Source organism: Barbus barbus (assembly GCF_936440315.1).
Source record: "Barbus barbus genome assembly, chromosome: 35".
Lineage (NCBI taxonomy): Eukaryota > Metazoa > Chordata > Actinopteri > Cypriniformes > Cyprinidae > Barbus > Barbus barbus.
The window spans coordinates 1,497,826-1,519,928 of NC_136763.1; the positions used below are offsets into that span (position 1 = coordinate 1,497,826).

General features: G+C 39.5%; 1 protein-coding gene across 1 annotated transcript in view; it reads right to left on the bottom strand.

Annotated features, from left to right (window-relative positions):
- Positions 1-22,103, bottom strand: part of LOC306855263 (nidogen-1-like) — a gene marked incomplete at both ends in the record, with an annotated part of 53,147 nt that overhangs the window by 7,446 nt on the left and 23,598 nt on the right. Inside the window, 2 exons of the mRNA XM_079393817.1 lie at positions 354-593; positions 20,540-20,665. Of these exons, the coding sequence (XP_079249943.1) occupies positions 354-593; positions 20,540-20,665 (366 nt within the window). The remainder of the gene's footprint in view (positions 1-353; positions 594-20,539; positions 20,666-22,103) is intronic.

Genomic DNA, 22,103 nt, shown 5'->3' on the forward strand with positions numbered 1-22,103 from the left:
TAGATTTTGCTACCTTTTTAATGTTTTTTAAATTAATTACTTAAATGTAAACAATTTAAAATGGTTAATATGCAGCATTAAAAAGGTTGAAATGTAGCTAAATCTAAATAAATAAATGTAAAAATTTAAAATGTAGCAATAAATAAATAATTATAAAAATAAAAGAAGGTTTTAATATTGTAATATAAATACTGTATGCAAATTCCACGACACATCAATGTGTTGAAACTTTGCATACATGTTCATGACTCTAAATGAGAAGAAGCCACAAAATATCAGAATAAAAGTCATAGGTTAATGTATTTCCGGCAGCATCATATAAAGGTATGTAACGGGGCAGTCTGTGCTCTTACACATGGGTGTGCTGCCCGGCTCGGCTCTGGATCCGGGGATCTCCTGTCCGGACGAGTCGACGCACCAGCACTGACCCGCGCTGCCGTGACACTGCAGGGGTTCATAAGCGCCGTAAGCGTCACAGCTGGGCACGTACTGACCGACGGCCGGACGCGGACGGAAGAAGAAGTATCCTCCCGAGGAAGACGAGGACGCTTGGGCTGCTTCTCTGTGACGCTCACACGCCGTCTGCTCTCCATCTGCAGCAAACACACCAGCAGATGATCAACAAGCTGTTATTTTAATGCTCTTTTACAATAAAGAGTGACATATAGTCTAGGGATGCAACAATAGCATTAGTCCATGGCTCAATACGTACTACAGTTTTTAACCACGGTTTTTGGTTTGGTTTTGATAGCTTGGCACATCAGTGTTTTTTGCAACAAATTAATAACAAAAAACTCCTGTAAACTTCTGTACACTGGAAAAAGTGTGGATTTTTATATGTCTGCTAAACATTTCTTTTGAGAAAGGTATATTTTTCAGATTTTACCCACAATAGGATGGAATGTGTGTTTCATTCATACTGGACGCCAAAATCTTAATAAATAAATGTAAAAATTCAAAAAGGTTCAAATGTAGCAAAATATAAATAAATTAATTAATAAAAATAAAAGGTTAAAATGTAGCATAATATAAATAAATGAATAATAAATGTAGAAAGTGTTCAAATGTAGCAAAATTTAAATAGATTAATAAAAAAAAAAAAATAAAAACGGTCAAAATAAATAAGTTAATTCATTAATAATTTTAAAAGGTTAAAATGTAGCATAATGTAAATAAATTAATAAATTCAGAAAGTGTTAAAATGTAGCAAAATATAAATTAATTAATAAATTAATATATATATATATATATATATTATAAAAAAAGGTTAATATCTAAATGAATAACTAAACAAGTTAATTCATTAATAATTCAAGGTTCAAATGTAGCATAATATAAATAAATTAATAAATAAATTTAGAAAGTCTTAAAATGTAGCAAAATATAAATAAATAAATGTAAAAATTAAAATGTAAAAATTGACAAATATAAATGACTGAATAAATAAATAATAAAAAAATAAAATAAAAAGGGTAAAATGTAGCAAAATCTAAATGAATGTAAAAATTAAAAAAGGATTATAAAAAAAATCATTAATTTTACTATAGCAAAATAAAATGAATAAATTAATTATTTATTATCATCCCTAATATATAGTCAGTTCAAGACCTCAAAGCCAGAGTATTTACTGAATCTAAACACACAGAGAGGGTCACTCTGTTTCTCACAGTTAAAGACTCATGATGAAACCATCTCTGCTCTGTCTGAGAGAGGGTGGTTTCTGGGCCCCGGGGCCCTTCAGAAGTGGATCTGGTGAGATTGTGGTGACATCTGCTATAGATGATCTATGTGACCGTCACCCATTCAATCGCAAAACACTCATTAGAATTTATATATATATATTAGTCTAGTTTTAGGATCGTTTTTGCATTGTGATGACAATCTTATTGACTATAATTTATAATAATAGTAATAATAGTATATTTCCCTTTTAAATGTTCTTTATTGTAATGCAAAAAAGTGCAATTATAAGTATAATTCACAGCAGCATTTGTTGTACTCAATTTAATTAATGCTGATTTATTTGAATTTTGTTTAATTTTGTCTTAAAAATCCTAACATTTCCCTAAAAAGTTCAATAAAATCAAATAAATAAATACAATTTTAATAAATGTTTTTGGTCTTAATTTGATTCATTTTTATTTAATTATTATTATTTATTATTAGAAATTGTATTTATTAGTTTTATGTATTTATAATTTTTTAAATATATTTTTAATATTTATTTTAATTTTAAAAAATATAATTGTATCTGGTGTAAAAAAAAAGCTTGTTTTTATATAAGGCTCAAAGTACTGGTCTACATTATTTCCACAGCAGCATTTATTGCAGAATTAATTTAATTTAATATACTTATTGTACCTGGACAGGATTATTTTAATTACAATATTACACTCTTAAAAATCCTAAAAAGGCCCTAAAAAATAAACAAACCACCTTTAAAATCAACATGAAATCCAAATCTCTATTTACTATTTATCTTTTTTACTATCTATTTATATTTTAATTGATATAATGGTATATATTTTGTTTAAATATTTATATAAATATTTTAATAAAAAATAAAATTACTGTATCTGTATCTAGTTACATTAATCAGTGAACATTATTCTGAAAAATATATATATATTTCTGTTATTATAAATTATTTCCACAGCAGCATTTGTTGTACTAAATTTAATTCATGCATAATTAATATAATTTTAATTTAGTTTTATTTCAATCATTTTAATCATTGTATCTGGACAAGATGATTTTCTAAAATCCTAAAAATCTTGAAAAAAGGCCCTAATAAACAAATGAATAAATAAATACTCATATATTTACTGTGAACCATCCAAACACACACATTCCTCTACTGAAGGGGCTCATATCAAAAACAGTCAAAATGTAGTTTTTAATTATTGCTTACAACTAAACAGACTGTTTTCTGTTGCTGTGCCTTTAAGAAATGTGCAGCAGTGCTTTGCTATCGTTCAATCTGCATTTATAAAACACTCAGCGCTGAAATGTGCTCAACCTCTTCAGATCAGACCGAGATGATCAGGGATCGTGTTGAAATTAAACTTGAGCTGCTGCTTTCTGTGAATCGTCAGTAGGATCTGCAGAGCTGTAGGTGCTACACAAACACACAAACAGCACCTGCTTTCACACACTTTACCACATTTCACTAGTTCTTCTGCTGTTTAGGGATAACAGTATCTGTCTTAGTTCCTCCTCATTACCTCATCGAGAGGATGAGACGATTCTGAACACAAAGGAAGACAAACAGAAGGACTTGTGGCAGATAACACTAGCATACGGACCTGAACGCTTAAAGCAAGTGTGAATGTGTCGGGCTGTAATTATCACGGCGTCAGAGACGTGACATCTGCCCTCAAATTAGGAGATCACGTCACGCTTGTCAAACACACACAGACAGAAACACTCACTGAAGTGCTGTCAAATATTCGCCGCAGGGGAAAATATGCAGAAGCGTCTCGCGATACGATCCTCAGTTTAACACGACTGAACAGAGCAAGAGTCCAGCGACTGTGATTCAGGAAAACTCAATTAGGCATCTGTGATCAATTCATTTTAATTCATGAAATAAAAAGAAAAAAGGGAAATTATTTATTTTGCATTATGAACATAAAACCTAATTTTAGGATCAATAAGATTTTTCTAAATTAATTTGTGTGAGTTATTTATTTAAAAAAAAATTATTTAATAGATTTTAAAATCAGTATACAGTATATATATATATATATATTTTAGAATCTATATAATCTGATATTTATTTATTTTAATTTATATGTAATATTTAATAGTGCTGTCAAACGATTAATCGCATCCAAAATAAAAATTTGTTTACATTATATATGTAGGTGTATATATTTATTATGTATATATAAATACAAACACATACAGAATATATTTAGAAAATATTTACATTTATATATTCATATACTTATATTTTATATTATATATAAATATATTTAATATTTAAACGTAATATATTTTTCTTAAATATATACATGCATGTGTTTGTATTTATATATATACATAATATATACACACAGTACACACACATATATTATGTAAACAAAAACGTTTATTTTGGATGCGATTAATCGTTTGACAGCACTAATATATATATATATATATATATATATATATATATATATATATATATATACATAACATTTCAATTAAACTGATCAAAAGTGACAGTAAAGACATTTATAATGTTAAAAAAATGTCTATTTCAAATAAATCTTTTGAACTTTCTATTCATTAAAGAATCTGAAACTGTGTTCAACATTGATAATAATCAGAAATGTTTGTTGAGCAGTAAATCAGTATATTATTATGATTTCTGAAGATCATGTGACACTGAAGACTGGAGTAATGATGCTGAAAATACAGCTTTGAGCACAGAAATAAATTACATTTTACAATATATTCACATAGAAAACAGCTGTTTTACATTAGAATAATATTTCACATTTTTTTTATTAACTTTAAATTCAATTTTATGTGAATTTATGTTGTTATATATAACCTGCGCATGGTTTTGAGAGACATCTGACATTCATCTGTTTTTGTATTCATCATAAGTGAGCAGGTGAATATCACATAACTGTGAAGGTGCTGTGAGCTCTGATGCTGCTCCAGATGATCAGTACAGTATATACAACACAAGCAGAACAAAGATCAGAGACTGCAGACACATTCCTGGCCGACTCTAGAGAGACTCTATATGAGAACCATATGATAATGTAAACCAGACCGAGCAAAACCCCAGAGGAGGAGGAGGAAGGAAAACACTCAGACAAATTACAATGAGTGCTTCTTATCTGGCCATCGCCAATAAACAGACGCTTTCATGGCCCTGAGAAACGTGTGGGAGAGAGAAACTGAGGCACTGAACGACAGAAATGAAAAATGACTTTAAAGTCAACATTAAATCCAAATGGACTTCATTTACTATTTAAATATATGTCTTATTGTGAATGATTCATTTATTTTTAATAAAAGTGTTATTAATAATAAAAGTATACATTATTAAAATACTTTTTATTTATTATTTTATCATTTTTTATACTTATTTTAATAAAACAAATCATAGTATCTGGTGGACTTTCATCAGTTATTTTTGTAGCATTAAGATACAAAAATAACTGATGAATAACTGATGAATAACATTGAGATCATTTGTTGTGTGTTTTTGCCATTTTCATTAATATTTTAATATGTTTATATTAAGTTTTAGGTTCTAGTTTATGAGTAAAAATATATATTTATTTTAATTTTTTGTAAGTTTCAATAGTTAATATAATAATAATAATAATATGTGTTTAAAGATATATATACAGTGCAAATTATTCTATTTGTAATTTTATTTTTAAGACAGTAATTCAATGTTAAAAATTCTCTGAAAAAAGCAAACAAACAAGCAAACATTAAAATCAACATGAAATCCAAATTAACTCTTTATTATCTTTATTACTTTATTATCTTAATATGAAGTGAAGTGAAAGTGAAAATACTGCCAAGTATGGTGACCCATACTCGGAATTCGTGCTCTGCATTTAACCCATCCAACGTGCACACACACAGCAGTGAACACACACACATACACACAGCAGTGAACACACACACACACACACACACACACACACACAGCAGTGAACACACACACACACAGCAGTGAACACACACACACACACACACACACACAGCAGTGAACACACACACACACACACAGCAGTGAACACACACACACACACACACACAGCAGTGAACACACACACACACAGCAGTGAACACACACACACACACACACACACACACACACAGCAGTGAACACACACACACACACACACACAGCAGTGAACACACACACACACACACACACACACAGCAGTGAACACACACACACACAGCAGTGAACACACACACACACACACACACAGCAGTGAACACACACACACACAGCAGTGAACACACACACACAGACACAGCAGTGAACACACACACACAGCAGTGAACACACACACACAGCAGTGAACACACACACAGCAGTGAACACACACACACACACACACACACACAGCAGTGAACACACACACACACAGCAGTGAACACACACACACAGACACAGCAGTGAACACACACACACAGCAGTGAACACACACACAGCAGTGAACACACACACACACACACACACACACACACACAGCAGTGAACACACACACACACACAGCAGTGAACACACACACACACACGCACACACACAGCAGTGAACACACACACACACACAGCAGTGAACACACACACACACACACACACACACACACAGCAGTGAACACACACACACACACACACACACAGCAGTACACACACACACACACAGCAGTGAACACACACACACACACAGCAGTGAACACACACACACACACACACACACACACACACAGCAGTGAACACACACACACACACACACAGCAGTGAACACACACACACACACACACACACAGCAGTGAACACACACACACACACAGCAGTGAACACACACACACACACACACACAGCAGTGAACACACACACACACACAGCAGTTGTTGTGGAAAATCGTGCTCTCGTCGATGGTCTGGATCTCAGTCGTGCAATTAGAAAGGCTCAAAAACAGCAGAGTTTCAAATGTGAAAGAAAAGACTTTATTATAACAAGACAATAAAGTCGAGAAGCAGCTGTCCCATTGACTGATTCTGATTCTGTGAGTGTCGGTACAGAGTATATATATGTTTCTTATTGCCCATATTTGGTAGTTCCTGTTATTCTCATTGTCTATGTCTGTTTGATTTACCACATTTAATTACTTGTTCACCTTGTCTATTTTTTAATGGTGGCATTCGTCTGTATTCGTCATTTTTAAAAAGTAAAAGTTCTTCTTCTCCTCCCATTGGTTGGCAGTGATCCCAGACGACATACATCACAGTTGGTTACATGTATCTGTCATATTCCTCATATTCTGGAAATCACCCAAAGTTCCCCAGGTTATCCTAAGTTTACTGTACTCCTTGACCGGTGTATACGGCCTATAAAACATCTATACTCAGTATGACCAATAGATGGCACTCTAAGACCATTTATCAGTATTCAGACATCCAGTACAGTAGGATATCACACTTTTGCATAGACTAGTACATGTTTGCATAGAACAGTGCATGAATTACATTTTTAAGCATGTTTTATCATTTTGAATAAGATAATGTTATAGTGAGTAAACAAAAATATACAATATATTCCTCTCTTTGAGACTTTACTAAGTCTCACAATCATGTTCATTACCTAGAGTGCAGTTCCATGAGTCCACCCCTCAGTTTATACCCTCTTTCAGCCAACGTGCGGCCTCTCATAACCTCTTGTCAGATTGTTTCTTCATGATACCGCACTCCAGAGGAAGCCAGACCCAAACATCTCTCCTCACCTTTGACTAGAGAAGAGTAAAAGAATCTGTCTTCCTATCCAACCATACTTTTCGGGATTAATAATTCAATCATTAATGTGTGTGTAAGCATGTGCACAAAATGTTCAAGCCTTGCCCATGGTTGTCATGGTTATGTAGAATATATGAGTGATTAATCAACACATCTAGAAAATAGATTTAAAACACTGGTTTGTCCCACGCAGCCAGAGGAACTCTAGGCATTTCCGGTAGCCTAGAGCGCTATCTGGTGTTGTTATCCTTCGTTGCCAGAGGAGCTTCCTCTAGCCCTATCTGGTGTTGGAGTAGATGGTGGGTTTTTAAACCCCAGTTGAATCTACTCGTGTTGCTAAGCACTGAGGTGCTCGTCGATCCTTCCTTCTTCCTTTCTGACGACATGTTCCAGTGTATACAGCAATCATTGTTATAGTAACTAATGGAATGTTAGTGTAATAGCATAAAAAATAAGTATAGAAAAAATGCATATTGATCTCTGAAGGCTGGGCTAAATGAATAAACACTGTTATTGCACTCCTGACTTGGGTCAGACCCTCAATCACCTTTCAGATCTCAATTAATCCTTCTGTTTCATTCCCTTTTTCTGGTTGCAATGCCTCATAACATGGACAATGACCTGCTTCAGACCCTTATCGTTCCCTTTTTCTTTCAGTATTCACATTATACATTTAAGATTAGTAAATTAATTTCAATATAAATGATATAAGGAGTAAATATAAATGATATAAGGAGTAAATGACTTCAGGAAGGGGCATATGCCAAAGGAAAATACATAGTACCCCTATCTCTCTCCCTACACTATCCAACACCTCTAATATATCTACAAAAGTGAAAATAAAGAAGTATAAAAAATTAAAAGGCACCCCTTCCCTACCACTCCGTCGTTCTTTCAGGAAAGGTTTCACAGAATAGTCTCTTCTAGGTCAAAGTCGTCTAGTTCGTCCAGTCCAGGGCCCACAGTGTATCCGTGAGCATATCCAATGTCAACTCCGGTTGGTCTTACTGATATGCTTAGCATCTGTTTGGCTGCAGCACTGGCTAGCATGGATCTGATGAAAGGTATAACACAACAAAACAATACAAAAAACACAACAATAGCAATTGCTATTATAATGCCCACCTTAATCAACCACCCTTTCCAAGACCCAAAAATTGAATTTAACCAGTCTCCAATCTGCAGATCTGTTCCAGCATTCAAGGTCACTTCTTCCCTCAGATTTTTCAGTTTATCCATCGCTTGGGTGAACGATCCATCTGGCGCTGTATTATTTGGGATATAGGTACAACAGTCAGAACCAAACATTACACAAACTCCTCCTTTCTCCGCCAACAGCCAATTCAAAGCTTGTCTATTTTGCCATGTCATTTTGCTTGTTGCATCTAATTGTTCTCCAAGAGCACTTAAGGCATCATTGGTGTAATTAATGAACCTCTGCTGATTATAGTAAATGTAATTAATCCATTCAGTGTTTTTGTTGGTGGCTATCCATACAAGTAGAGACTCAAAGCCAGACTTTACCTCATTTCTTGCTTTAAATTTATCTGGTATTCCTCTAGGTTGGCCAATTGCATCTAAGTACACTTTTGGGTCTGGAGCATACGCTCTCTTTGCTCTGCTTACTTGTGATTTGGGGTTCTTTACACTATCTATGTTTCCCTCTATTATTGTTATTCCTTGCATCAATCTTACTCTGGTACAAATACCTTTCCAATCTTTTGGGAGTGTGGTTCGCAATCTTTTTCCTCCACACATCCAATAATAATCTGCCACTGCTTCTGTTTGATCCATTAGATAATAAATAAAAGGAAAGTGAATTGTAGCTTCTGCACATTTGTCTATTAATCTCACAATTGTCATATTTGTTTTTATAGTTGCGGTAGCATACATTATACTATGAAACTTAGCTACATGTGGATTTCGAAACATGAATACATCCATATGCCAAATTACCGCACAGTTGCCCCCAAATTCACCCACATCTTGTTTTCCGTTGGTTCTGTTGAAGCATTCATAATCTAATGTGTAGTCAATATCATAGGCTGATGGGATCTCTCTTTTATTTCGAGCAACTCTAATATTCATCTGATTACACTCTTTTCCTATTCTTATTTTGCCAAAATCTCTATAGTAGCCCTTGTTTCCTAGCATAAGTAAGCATTCTGCTGGACAATATGTGGCATTCAGAAAACGTATCCCTTTAGCTTTAGTGTCTTTACAATATTGAGCATAATGTTTACCACATTGGATGAAATCATAGGGACTGGGCACTACTGTTAATTTTTCGAGAGGGGATGGAGAACAAAACACACAACTATCCATTCCTGCTACTTTTGCAGTGTATTCTGCCCATTTGAACCACTCATTGTCATGGGCCGCACCTAGCAGTCCTTCTTTCTTTAAATCTGATGTTTTAGCATTGTTTTCATTATCGTTAGCCCTACTTACTGACCCCTTTCTAACATGTCCGTTTGCATAAATACCTGGTTTCTGATCAGTCATTTTAAGAGAATAATTCAGCAATGGTGTTTGGATCAAGCGTGAGGAATTCATCAGGTTGATATCTGGGTTGAACACTAGTTGATGGCTGTGGTTCGAATGGTCTTGTGGATTGCCCCGCGTCTTGGGCAATCTCTGCAGCAGATATATCATCACCAAGATCACGATCAGTTTCACCCTGACTTTCATGTTCCACTTCCGGAGGCTGCACCCCATCTTCAGTCAGTGCTGCGGCTTCTGCGCGCTCTGTTTCCCTGAAATGAGGTTCATCAGCATTACTTTCTTCCCCCTCCCCGTTACTTTCAGGACTCTGCTCTCTTGGAGGGGGCCCTACTTGCTCATTTTCTTCCCCACCTCTCTCTGGACTGTGCTCCCTTGAAGGGAGCTCTACTATCTGTTCTTCTCGTCTTCTGGGTCTCAATCTGGGTACTCTGGTACAATGATTTAAATGGTACCAAGTTGTGCTACCTTGCACCTGTACTGCTGTTGGGGTGGCTCTTTCTACAGTGTATGGCCCTTCCCTTCTTGGCTCATTCCATTTCCTTCTAAAGACCCTCAAATATACCTGATCTCCAGGTTGTATAACACTAGGTGTTTCCTCTTCCTCTCTTGGACCTCTATTCTGTTCTTGTGTATGGATGGCTTCATGAATTTTCGTCAGCTGTTTCATATATGCTTTTAACTCCATTTGCAACTGTTCAAGGGGCGGTCCTTCATATGGACCTCTCAAATATGGGACTGGCATTGGTCTACCTGTCAGCATTTCATGTGGGGTCAAGTTTGTTATCCTATTTGTTTGCATACGATAACTCATCAACGCCAGGGGCAGTGCATCTACCCAATTTAATTTTGTATCGGCGCAAATTTTGTTCAATTTCGCCTTGAGAGTCCCGTTAACTCTCTCCACGATCCCTTGGGACTGAGGTCTATAGACGCAACCTAGACGTTGCTTTACCCTTAACTGTTGTATTACTGCCTTTACTGTTCTTTGAATGAATGCTGATCCATTGTCTGAACTAATTTGGGATGGTATTCCAAATCTGGGAATTACTTCTCTGGTCAAAAATTTAATCACTGTTTGAGCCCCTTGGTCTGCTGATGGAACAGCTTCCACCCATCTACTAAATCTGTCAATTATAACCAGTAAATATCTTTTACCTCTGACAGTTCTTATCATATCTGCATAGTCCATTACCAAATGTTTGAATGGCCCCTCTGGGACAGGAATATGACCTACGGGTGCGGTTGTTCCCTTTCTTACATTATTTTGGGCACAGACGTCACACTCAGACAGATACTCGTCCACCATTGCTTGTAAATAAGGTGACCAAAATCCTTGGCGTTTTACCTTTCTAATCACTTCCCCCCTCGCGCAATGGTCGAAACCATGCGCGTCAGAGATCAGGATTGTAAGCAATGGTGTGGGAGCTATCATTTGTCCTTCATGTGACCGCCAAAGCCCATTTGCGTCTCTTGTCGCTCCTCTCTGTTGCCATACACTGAGTTCATATGGGGTAGCTTGTTGCTGCATCCGTGCTACATCTGCTAATTGAGGCTGAGGTTGAATTAGAATGGACGGAGCCATTATTGCTGTAGTGCAGCCAGATGCTTGTCTAGCATATTTATCTGCTTCATTATTGCCCCTAATCACAAAGTCATTACCCTTCTTGTGTGCTTGGCATTTAACGATGGCCAATCTCTTTGGATGCATCATAGCTGTTATTAAATCAATTATCTGATCACCATGTTGTATTGGTGTACCATCACTTTTCTTAAATCCCCTTTGCTTCCAAACTGCTCCAAAAAGGTGACATACACCATGAGCATACGCAGAATCAGTATAAATATTTGCTGATATGCCTTTAGCTAATTTACAGGCTTCAGTAAGAGCTTTCAACTCTGCCAGTTGTGCTGAGCATGGTTGTTCACAATGCTGCACCACCACTGGAATAAAGTCATCACTGTCACATCTAACAATTGCAAATCCTGCGTGATTACCCAAATGGTCTCTGAAGCATGATCCATCTACAAAATAATCAACCTGTGCCTCAGAGATGGGTGTTGATTCTAAATCTGGTCTTAATCTGGTGAATGCTAAGGAGTCAGCTACACATTCGTGAGGTATTCCCTCATCTTGCAAAGGTATGTGATTGGCTGGATTGACTGTTGTGCATCTCTTTATCGTTATATCTGGAAAGGTCAATAATGTTGAATATGCCAGACACCTAGAAGGGGTAAGAACGAATTTACCCTGTTCCCACAACTCCACTATCTTATGATGTGCATATATTATGACTGGATAACCCATAGTTATTGTAGAGGCTTTTTCATATGCAAAGTACACTGCTGCTAATCCTTGTTGATAGCATGGCGGGTATCCTTCAGCCACACTGTCTAATTTTGTGCTGTAGTAGGCAATTGGTTGTTTTTTCCTTCCACTACAAGTCTCTTGCATAAGTACTGCAGATGCATAGCCATCTTTTCTATTTGCAACATACAAATGAAATACTTGGTCATATGCTGGTGTTGCTAATGCAGGTGCAGACTGCAATTCTCTTTTTAATGATTCAAATGCTATTAATGCATCTGTTGTCCATGTCAGTGGTGCCCTAAGATTTTGATGACCCACTTGTTTCATTAAGGCTCTTAACGGGGCTGTTTTAATGGCATAGTCTTCAATCCAATCTGAACTAAAACCTGTCATTCCTAGAAAAGTCATCATCTGCCCTACTGTTTGAGGTTGGGGTACTTTGCTAATGCCCTCTAATTGACTGGGTGATATTGCTTTCATCCCATGTGATATTGTTCGTCCCAAGTACTCAACCTGTGGCAGGCAATATTGGAGCTTGTCTTTGGAAACCTTATGTCCCCCCTCTGCTAATTTAGTAAGCACTTTAATTGAGTCCTGATGACACTGTTCCAGAGTTGCAGAAGCAAGAAGCAAATCATCTACATACTGTATTAGGGTACTATCTAACCTGAGGTCCTCTAGATCTGTTTTTAATACCTGATTAAAAATGTGGGGCGAGTGCTTGAAGCCCTGGGGCATTCGAGTATAACTTAATTTTTTACCTTGATAGGTGAACGCAAACAATGGTCTGCTTTCCTCTGACAGGGGAACACTGAAAAAGGCAGAACACAGATCAATCACAGTGTAATAATTAGCAGTAGATGGAACATTGGTTAGCAGCGTATGCGGATTTGGAACCTCCGCAGGCCAGTCCTCCACAATCTCATTTACTGCTCTCAGGTCATGCACCAGACGCCATTTGGATTTATCTGCTTTAGCTACTGGCAATATTGGAGTGTTGCTAGGACTATTGATTTCAATTAGCACTCCTGCTGTCATTAACCCCTCAATTGTCTTTTTTATTCCTTCTACAGCTTCTGGTTTCAAGGGGTATTGTTTTTTCCTAGGTACTGTAGCTCCAGGTCTAAGTATTATTCTAACCGGGTTAGCTGACTTTACTAGCCCTACATCAGTTTCATGTTGTGACCATAATTCTGATGGCACTTGCCTCTCCATTTCTCTTATTAATTCAGTCTGTTTTGTTTGATGTTCCTCAACTTTTGGTTTGCTTTTTGTATTTACAATCATTCTAGGAACTCCCATCATTGGAGTTGCACATAAAATCTTAAGATACTGGTCATCTGTTGATTGAAATATTAGAGGATTTTCTGTAACTTCCCATTTACTTTTTTCTGCTTTTTTCATCATGGGGCCTAAGTCTTTGGAAACACAGTCTTTATTTACATACAGAGTAACATGGGGAACTGAGTTAGGCACATCAAACCACTCATCAATGAATTCTTCTCTATCTACCTGCAGAGCTGCACCTTTTGGTCCTATCACTATATATTGTGACATCATGGGGATAGTTAGTTCTTTTGTGTCTTTTAGCCACCTTTTTTCAAATTCTGGGTCTTTGCTTTCATCATACTTCATAGTACAATGAAATTCAGTTTTTGGTAGACTTGGTTCACAAAGTTGTTCTCTTATGTATCTTCCCCATTTGTTAAGTGTTTTTTCTACGTCTTCATACAAATCCCCTAACCAATACATGTTAGCACATGGCTCTTGTGTTTGTTGTACGTCTGTCAAATTCATTTGTCTCACTGCTCTATCATTTATATAAATTCCATCTGGAGTACACCATATTTGCATTTTCAATTTACATATAGCATCCCTACCTAACAGGTTGACAGGTGTATGTTCTGAAACTAAAATTGGTAATCTTATTTCTGTGTCTTCTAAGCTTATGCTTACAGGGGTCGTCATAGGAAGTAGCTGAGTCACTCCCGAGAATCCTACTGTCTTTATATATTTTCCAGACATGGGGAGGTGCGAGGCATATCTTGGATTCAAGCACGAGTACGATGCCCCTGTATCAAGCATAAGAGTTATTGGTTTTCCTTCAATATTAACTCGCAACATTGGTTCTTGATCGGCATCCGAAGATATCATTGGAAGTTGGTTCCTCCCCTCAGGATTCTCTGGGCAGCCCTAGTAACCTTGATTAGGACCACGCCACGGGTTGACAGGTCCTTGAACTCGGGTCTGCATTGGTTGTTGTTCATAACCAACCCCTGTTGTCATCAGTTGGTCTTGCATCCAAGGATTGGAGGGACAGTCTCTCTTAAGATGTCCAGGCTGATTGCATCCCCAGCATATTCCTGGTCTCTGTTGATTGTTGTTAAATCTGCCTCTACCACGCCCTCCTTGTTGTGGTCTGTTCCAATTCCTGTTGTTTGCTTGCTCTGGCTTGAGATATATTACCACTGGTTGTTGCCCTTGTGGTGCATTCCCTGTTCCAGCAGGTGGCGCCTGTGTTGTCACAATCTGATTTGCTGGTGAAGCCACATTCATTGGTGCTGGTGGATTAACTGGCACTGAAGTGTTGACAGGTGCCATAACAGCTGAGGAGTCTTCCTTTTGTACTGCAAGGATCCTTTTCTTTTTGTTCAGGAGCTCTTCAAGTTGCATTTGGGTCAGCTTTCTTTGTAGTTCTTTTTCTTGATTTTTCATCTTCAGTTCTTGCTTTCTGTATTGTTCCACAGCATGAACCACATGGTCTCTGAATTCTTTGTGTGATTTTGAATTCAGACCTACCACATCTTCCAGCTTCAGCTTTACTGATGCAGGCATGGCTTCCACAATTGCAGTCCTGAAGAGTGCTGTCAGTACTCTGTCTTGTTCAGGATCTCTTTCCAGTTCTTCTTTCCATCGTCTCAGTTGTTTCTGTATGTAGGTGGTAGGATTTTCTATTTCTCCCATTGGCTCTCCCTTCAGGCAGCTTGGGTCAGTTTGCATTGGGTACTCAGCTCTCAGCACCCTCCAAATATCACGTCGATGTTTGTCAAAGGAGGTTCCATCTGCTTCAGGTCTGTCCACTGCATGCAGAAGGCCAGACTGCTTTAGGATGTCATTCATCTTGGAGGCTCCTAGGCACTTTACAAGCAATGCTTTGATGTCACCAAGTGCCAACAGCTTTCCAGTTGTTTCTTCTTCCACTGTTTTGATCCATTTTCCAGCTCCTTCATGAATATCTGGGAGACGGGACACTAGAGAGTCCAAATCTTGACTTGCCCAAGGTATATATTGAGCATGCCCTTGCTTGATGAGAATTGGGCACTGATGTCTTGATTCACCATCCTTGGCTTCTTCTGTTGTTCTTGTTGGAGATCTCATCGTCCGTGCTGATCTGTCTTCATTTCTTTGCCTTTGCACTTGATGCTGATCTTTCAGTGGCTCTATGTCCTGTAAGGTCAGTATCCCTTCAACTTGTTTGTACTGTTTTCGCTGAACTGGGTAACGCAGACTTGAATGAGGCTGCTTTGACTGAAGATGCAATAATTCATTTGCTTCTTGTTGTAATGATCTCTCTACCTGCTCATATTCTTCTCTTGTCATGTTAATAGCTTGCTTGATTTTCTCTCTTGTCCTGTTGCATCTTTCCTCCATCTCAGCCAGTTCTTCCTGTATTGAGTCAGCAGAGGGCGCTCCTTCCTCAGATGATCTTTCTGACTCACTCTCCTCACTTCTCTCACTGCCGCCACCTGCTGCTGTTTCGCGCTTATAACGCTCTTCCATCTCCTTTAACATTGATTCAAGCTCATGACGTGTGGGAGGTGCTCCTGATTTCTTTTTCTCCTTGTAGTCTCTGGCCCCCCTTCCTTCAATTCTTGGCTCTTCTTTGTAGATTGCTCTCTCTCTCTCTCTTCTCGGCTGTGGTGCTGGTGTAGATGTCCACTGCCCCTCCTCCTGCAGCTCCAGCCTTTCCTCCTGTGGCTCCAGCCCCTCCTTCACGACCCTGCAAGCATATTCTTTCTCCCTACTTTCTAATGACAATGATTCTGGGCAGCTCTGCGCTTCTATCTCTTCGTCTGAGCTTGTTTCATGTACATACCCCTCAAATTCTATGGGTCCTTTTATATCTATTTTTCCCTGTATGATTGGCATCTGATTGACGGCCTGGTCACAGCAAGGAGCATATGGAGGTGGTCTTTCTTCTTTTACTTCACCCGTTTTGTTTCCCCTTTCCAATTTCCATAATTTAATCCCATATTGCTTGAATAAATTCAACACCCCTAATTCTTGTTCCCTCTTGTCATTTCGTTTTCTAGATTTGTCATTGGTCTTGTGATTTTTAATCAGCACTTCCATCTCTCTACACATAGCCACATTAAATGTTCCCTCTACCGGCCACTTGGTGGCCAATTTCTTTGTTCTTTTTGCCCATTTTTTCGAGAGTCCCCCTATATTTTCTTTACATGCTGGATTTTCAGAGGCCAATAATTCTACTGGACTAGACATTATAAAATTTTTCCCTATCAATTTATTTAGCAAATAGTTTTTATCTAATTATTTCTCTGTTTATTAGGCGATTTTACCTCTATAATCCCAGTGGTTTAAAACTTAATAGCTAATTCTTCACCAAGCTCATCAGACGAGGATCACTAAAAGTATCCGACCCCTGATTACACCTGGACTTGTACTGGGCTGAGGACTTTATCACCTTTTTTAAGAAATCTGGTTAGTGTATCTCAAATATTTTAGAATAATCACAATGTGTTTTCTGGTTAATAACTTAAAAGGTAACCCAAAGCCCTTTGTTTCTTTTATCCGAAGATTAGCTTTTGTCCAAATGATGTGTTCCCCCAAGCTGAAAGCTTCAAAACTCCACAGTCTCCTCTCATGAAATTTGCGACCTGTTGCTGTCAATCCTCCTGTCCAAATTGAGTAATTGAGAGATGGCATTAATTCTATACAAAATTCTTTTATCCTAATTATATTGATATTCAATTCATTTCTTGTGCACCACATCGGATACAGAGGTTCCATATAGTCAATCAATAAGCTTCTTTCCGGCATTGTTAAAATTTTTCTACCTCTTTTTCCCCTTTTCTTTTTTCCCTTTATTTCCCCCTCTGCCATCCTTTCTTTTTCTTGTCTTTCTCTAATTTAATTGAGTATTGTTTTTAGCAATTTGCACTGAGATGAATCCGATCTTTCCTGATCTCCGTGAATCTCCACCCTCACGTGACGTATGAACTGAGGCTGTAACTTCTGCTCAATCGTCACTAGTAGGCGCCTCAGAGTTCTGCCAGTCACAAAGAGAGGCTGCGCACTTCCTATCTCTGGTGACTCAAACAACACTCTGGACGTCCAAATCACTTCTCTCGTCTCAGCTTCCACTCTGAGATGGATGTTATCTAGAATTGTAGCTCCTTTTTCGAGCACTGGCCAGGGTGCCCAAATATTTTTAATATACGGTGCTACAACTGGTTCAACTGGGATGTCAATTGCATTTGACTCAGCTCCCATCCAAGGAAGAGCTGCATCCCAAAGTCTAAACAAATTGTATTTCAATCGCCGAATCGTTATATGTTTCATTACCACATCTTCCCACTTTATTCCTGGCCATTCAGCTGATTTTTCTCCCAAATTTGTAATCTTAATCAATTTTCTGAAAAAGATATTTTTCTTGTATTCTGTCAATTTCTGTTCATGCCCATAGAGATCAATAAAGCTGGATTCCAACCAAAAATGATTGCGAATACCTTGTGTCTGTACCAATACTGCCTGAAACTGATTTTCTTGTTCAGTGTCAGGGTCATTCAAATCGATGTGTTTTATTTTTTCTGTCCGCTTCATGTCTCCGTATGGGCAAACTCAGAATAACAGAATCTCTCTCTCCCTCTCCTTCCTTTTCGCACACACACACACACACACTGCTCGAGCACTTCACACACACACACACTCTTTATCAGTCCACACACACAGAAAGCCTCAGCCCCCACCCTCGCGGGTCCCCTCTTCTCTCCCTGGCGCAACAATGGGAAAACAGGCGCTCAGATTGCCTTTTTCAATTCTTTTCTTTTTATCAACAATTTAGTTTCACAATTTGGATCACAGCGTCGACACTGTGGAGAATGCCCAAACAAACGACACAACCAATTTTTTGGGGTGTTTCTAGTTCTTTCAATTTTCAATAATCCGTTAAAATATTCCATTCAATACAATATGATCTTTTTCAAATCTTAACGTGATTTTTCTCTGCAGTTTTATCAAATAACCGTGCACTTTTACTTTTAGACAAACATATATTGCTCAAGTGTACCAACACTTACATATAACATATAACATATAACGAACAAAAACTAACTGTTTCGATTAGAAACGGACCTGTCCGAGCAGTCACCCTCTGTCCCAGGGCCGGTAACCGCAGATCCACGCCTCTCACTTAGGCGTTTGCCGGCATTCAGCGTCCCTCTTAACTAGACGCTCACACTTCTAGCCCTTCTTCACTAGGCTTTTTCACTACTACTTTATTTTGGCACCATCTGTGCTCTTTTTAACTAATGGGCATATTCTTTAACACTTGAAACTCATCAATCCATATGCATTTTTACATTTAAATAATTTTAAGTCCGTTGGCTGGTGAGGCCCTGTCCTAAATCACCGCCACAGGCTCAACCCTTAGTCAACCAGCAAACAATCTCCTTATATCCAAATATATAAGCAAAACTTGCTTACCTTGAGGCCTCGTAATTTCGGATTGTTTGCGTGTTAACCCAGGTCCCTCGCCTGCAACGGCCCTTCAAGACGCCGGAGCCTCAATCCAGTCCCATCTGGGGTGCCACTTTTATGTTGTGGAAAATCGTGCTCTCGTCGATGGTCTGGATCTCAGTCGTGCAATTAGAAAGGCTCAAAAACAGCAGAGTTTCAAATGTGAAAGAAAAGACTTTATTATAACAAGACAATAAAGTCGAGAAGCAGCTGTCCCATTGACTGATTCTGATTCTGTGAGTGTCGGTACAGAGTATATATATGTTTCTTATTGCCCATATTTGGTAGTTCCTGTTATTCTCATTGTCTATGTCTGTTTGATTTACCACATTTAATTACTTGTTCACCTTGTCTATTTTTTAATGGTGGCATTCGTCTGTATTCGTCATTTTTAAAAAGTAAAAGTTCTTCTTCTCCTCCCATTGGTTGGCAGTGATCCCAGACGACATACATCACAGTTGGTTACATGTATCTGTCATATTCCTCATATTCTGGAAATCACCCAAAGTTCCCCAGGTTATCCTAAGTTTACTGTACTCCTTGACCGGTGTATACGGCCTATAAAACATCTATACTCAGTATGACCAATAGATGGCACTCTAAGACCATTTATCAGTATTCAGACATCCAGTACAGTAGGATATCACACTTTTGCATAGACTAGTACATGTTTGCATAGAACAGTGCATGAATTACATTTTTAAGCATGTTTTATCATTTTGAATAAGATAATGTTATAGTGAGTAAACAAAAATATACAATACAGTGAACACACACACACACACAGCAGTGAACACACACACACACACACACACACACACAGCAGTGAACACACACACACACAGCAGTGAACACACACACACAGACACAGCAGTGAACACACACACAGCAGTGAACACACACACACAGCAGTGAACACACACACAGCAGTGAACACACACACACAGCAGTGAACACACACACACACAGCAGTGAACACACACACACACACACACCGTGAACACACACACAGCAGTGAACACACACACAGCAGTGAACACACACACAGCAGTGAACACACACACACAGCAGTGAACACACACACACACAGCAGTGAACACACACACACACACACACCGTGAACACACACACAGCAGTGAACACACACACACCGTGAACACACGCACAGCAGTGAACACACACACTCAGTGAACACACACACAGCAGTGAACACACACACAGTAGTGAACACACACACACACAGTGAACACACACACAGCAGTGAACACACACACCCGGAGCAGTGAACACACACACACAACAGTGAACACACACACACCGTGAACACACACACACAGTGAACACACACACACACAGTGAACACACACCCGGAGCAGTGGGCAGCATTTATACAAGACTCACAGAAGTTAAAAAAGTAATTTCACACTGACTTTAAAGCATCATATAAGCGTCACACAGATACACCCACGGTATAAACACCTACCGGATCCAGGTGTGCAGCTGAAGCCATCGCCGTGGAAACCAGGCCGGCACTGACAGGTGAAGGAGCCCTGTGTGTTGAAGCAGATGGCGTCGCTATGGCAAAGGCCCGGCTGGCACTCATCGATATCTGCGTGAGAAAATCAGATCAGTTTTACACGTGCAGACAGATCTATATGTACAGGTCTTGACTCATCAGAATCAGCTCTATATGAAGGAATGCACATCTGCTGCGTGTTATTAATGAAGTATGTCCACCCTGCAGCAAATCGCTCTCCCACAGCCAACCCTTCCTTACAGCTGGAGTGATAAATAACACACACAGCTGTGCTGAGCATTTCCTGTCCAGATCACAGCACTTCCTGTCTCCAGGGGCTCCGCTGTCTGCTGAGAGACTCGCATTACTGCTGTGAGACTGAGACAAAACCTACAGACGCTTCACTGAATAGCCACACTATTGTCTGTTTATAATTTGAATTAATCTCATATTCAATGAATTATGCTTTTTCTCTGTTTATTACTATGAAGCTGCTTTGAAACAGTCTGTATTGTATAAAGCACTATAGAAATAAAGGTGACTTGTCTTGACGACCATCTTCAAAGGTTTCTTTCAAAGCCGTGGACTGTGTGAGCGTGGAGTGGAGCTCCGCCCCCTGCACCGCGGCTGTGGGTGAGCTGATGAGAGATCTGGGACTGCTGGACAGGGAGGGGGCATCAGATCCTCCAGTACCCATTTCTCGAAAATGCACTCCAGTGCCGCTCCTCGAGAATGCCTGCCCTCCCACCCACTCCTGCCTCCTCCACCGCTGTCGTCTGGCAGCCCCCCCGCTCGCCCTCAACCCCCTATCTGTCCGGACCCCTATCTGTCCGCCTCGGCCCGTAGACCCAGTGGCTCCACCTCAGCTCTTAGCTCCCTCGCCTCCACCGTCACCCATCGATCCACTAGCTCCACCGGGCTCCCTCGTCCCTCCGGCTCCGTCTTGGTCGGGCTTCGACCCGCCACCGCCTCAGAACTCCTCTCCTCTGGCTGCGACTCGTCGCTCCGTCCTACCGGCTCTGTGGGCACCTTCCTCCCTTCAGCTCCACCTGGGTCCTCAGTCGCTCCGGCTCCGCCGTGAATCTCCGGGCCTCCGCCTCGGTCGCCAGAGCCTTCGGCTCCACCCTGGCCCCCCGGATCCTCGGCATCCCCCTGGCTCGTTGGCTCTCCATCTCCACCTTGGGCTCCTCCACCACCTGCTCTGCCGCCGTTGGTCGGCGGTCATCCCTCCTCCATGGCTCATCCCTCCGTCGGCTCCACCGTGGGCCATCTTCACGGCTGTGGCCTGGGTCCAGCTGTACGCCTCCTGCTCCGGGTCCCTCCTGGCTCCTCCCTCCTTTGTCACCTCCCTGGTCTCTGTCTGCTTGCCCCCTCCCGGGGTGTCCGTCCTCCTCCTGAGCCTCCTCCTTAGTTCCCGCCCGTCCCTCCCCTTTGGAGGACGCACCTTCTGGGAAGATTGTGGACTGTTTTGTGTGTGTTTTGCTCCCCATGTGTTCCCTGTGACCCAGTTTCTCCCTCATGTTGATTATTA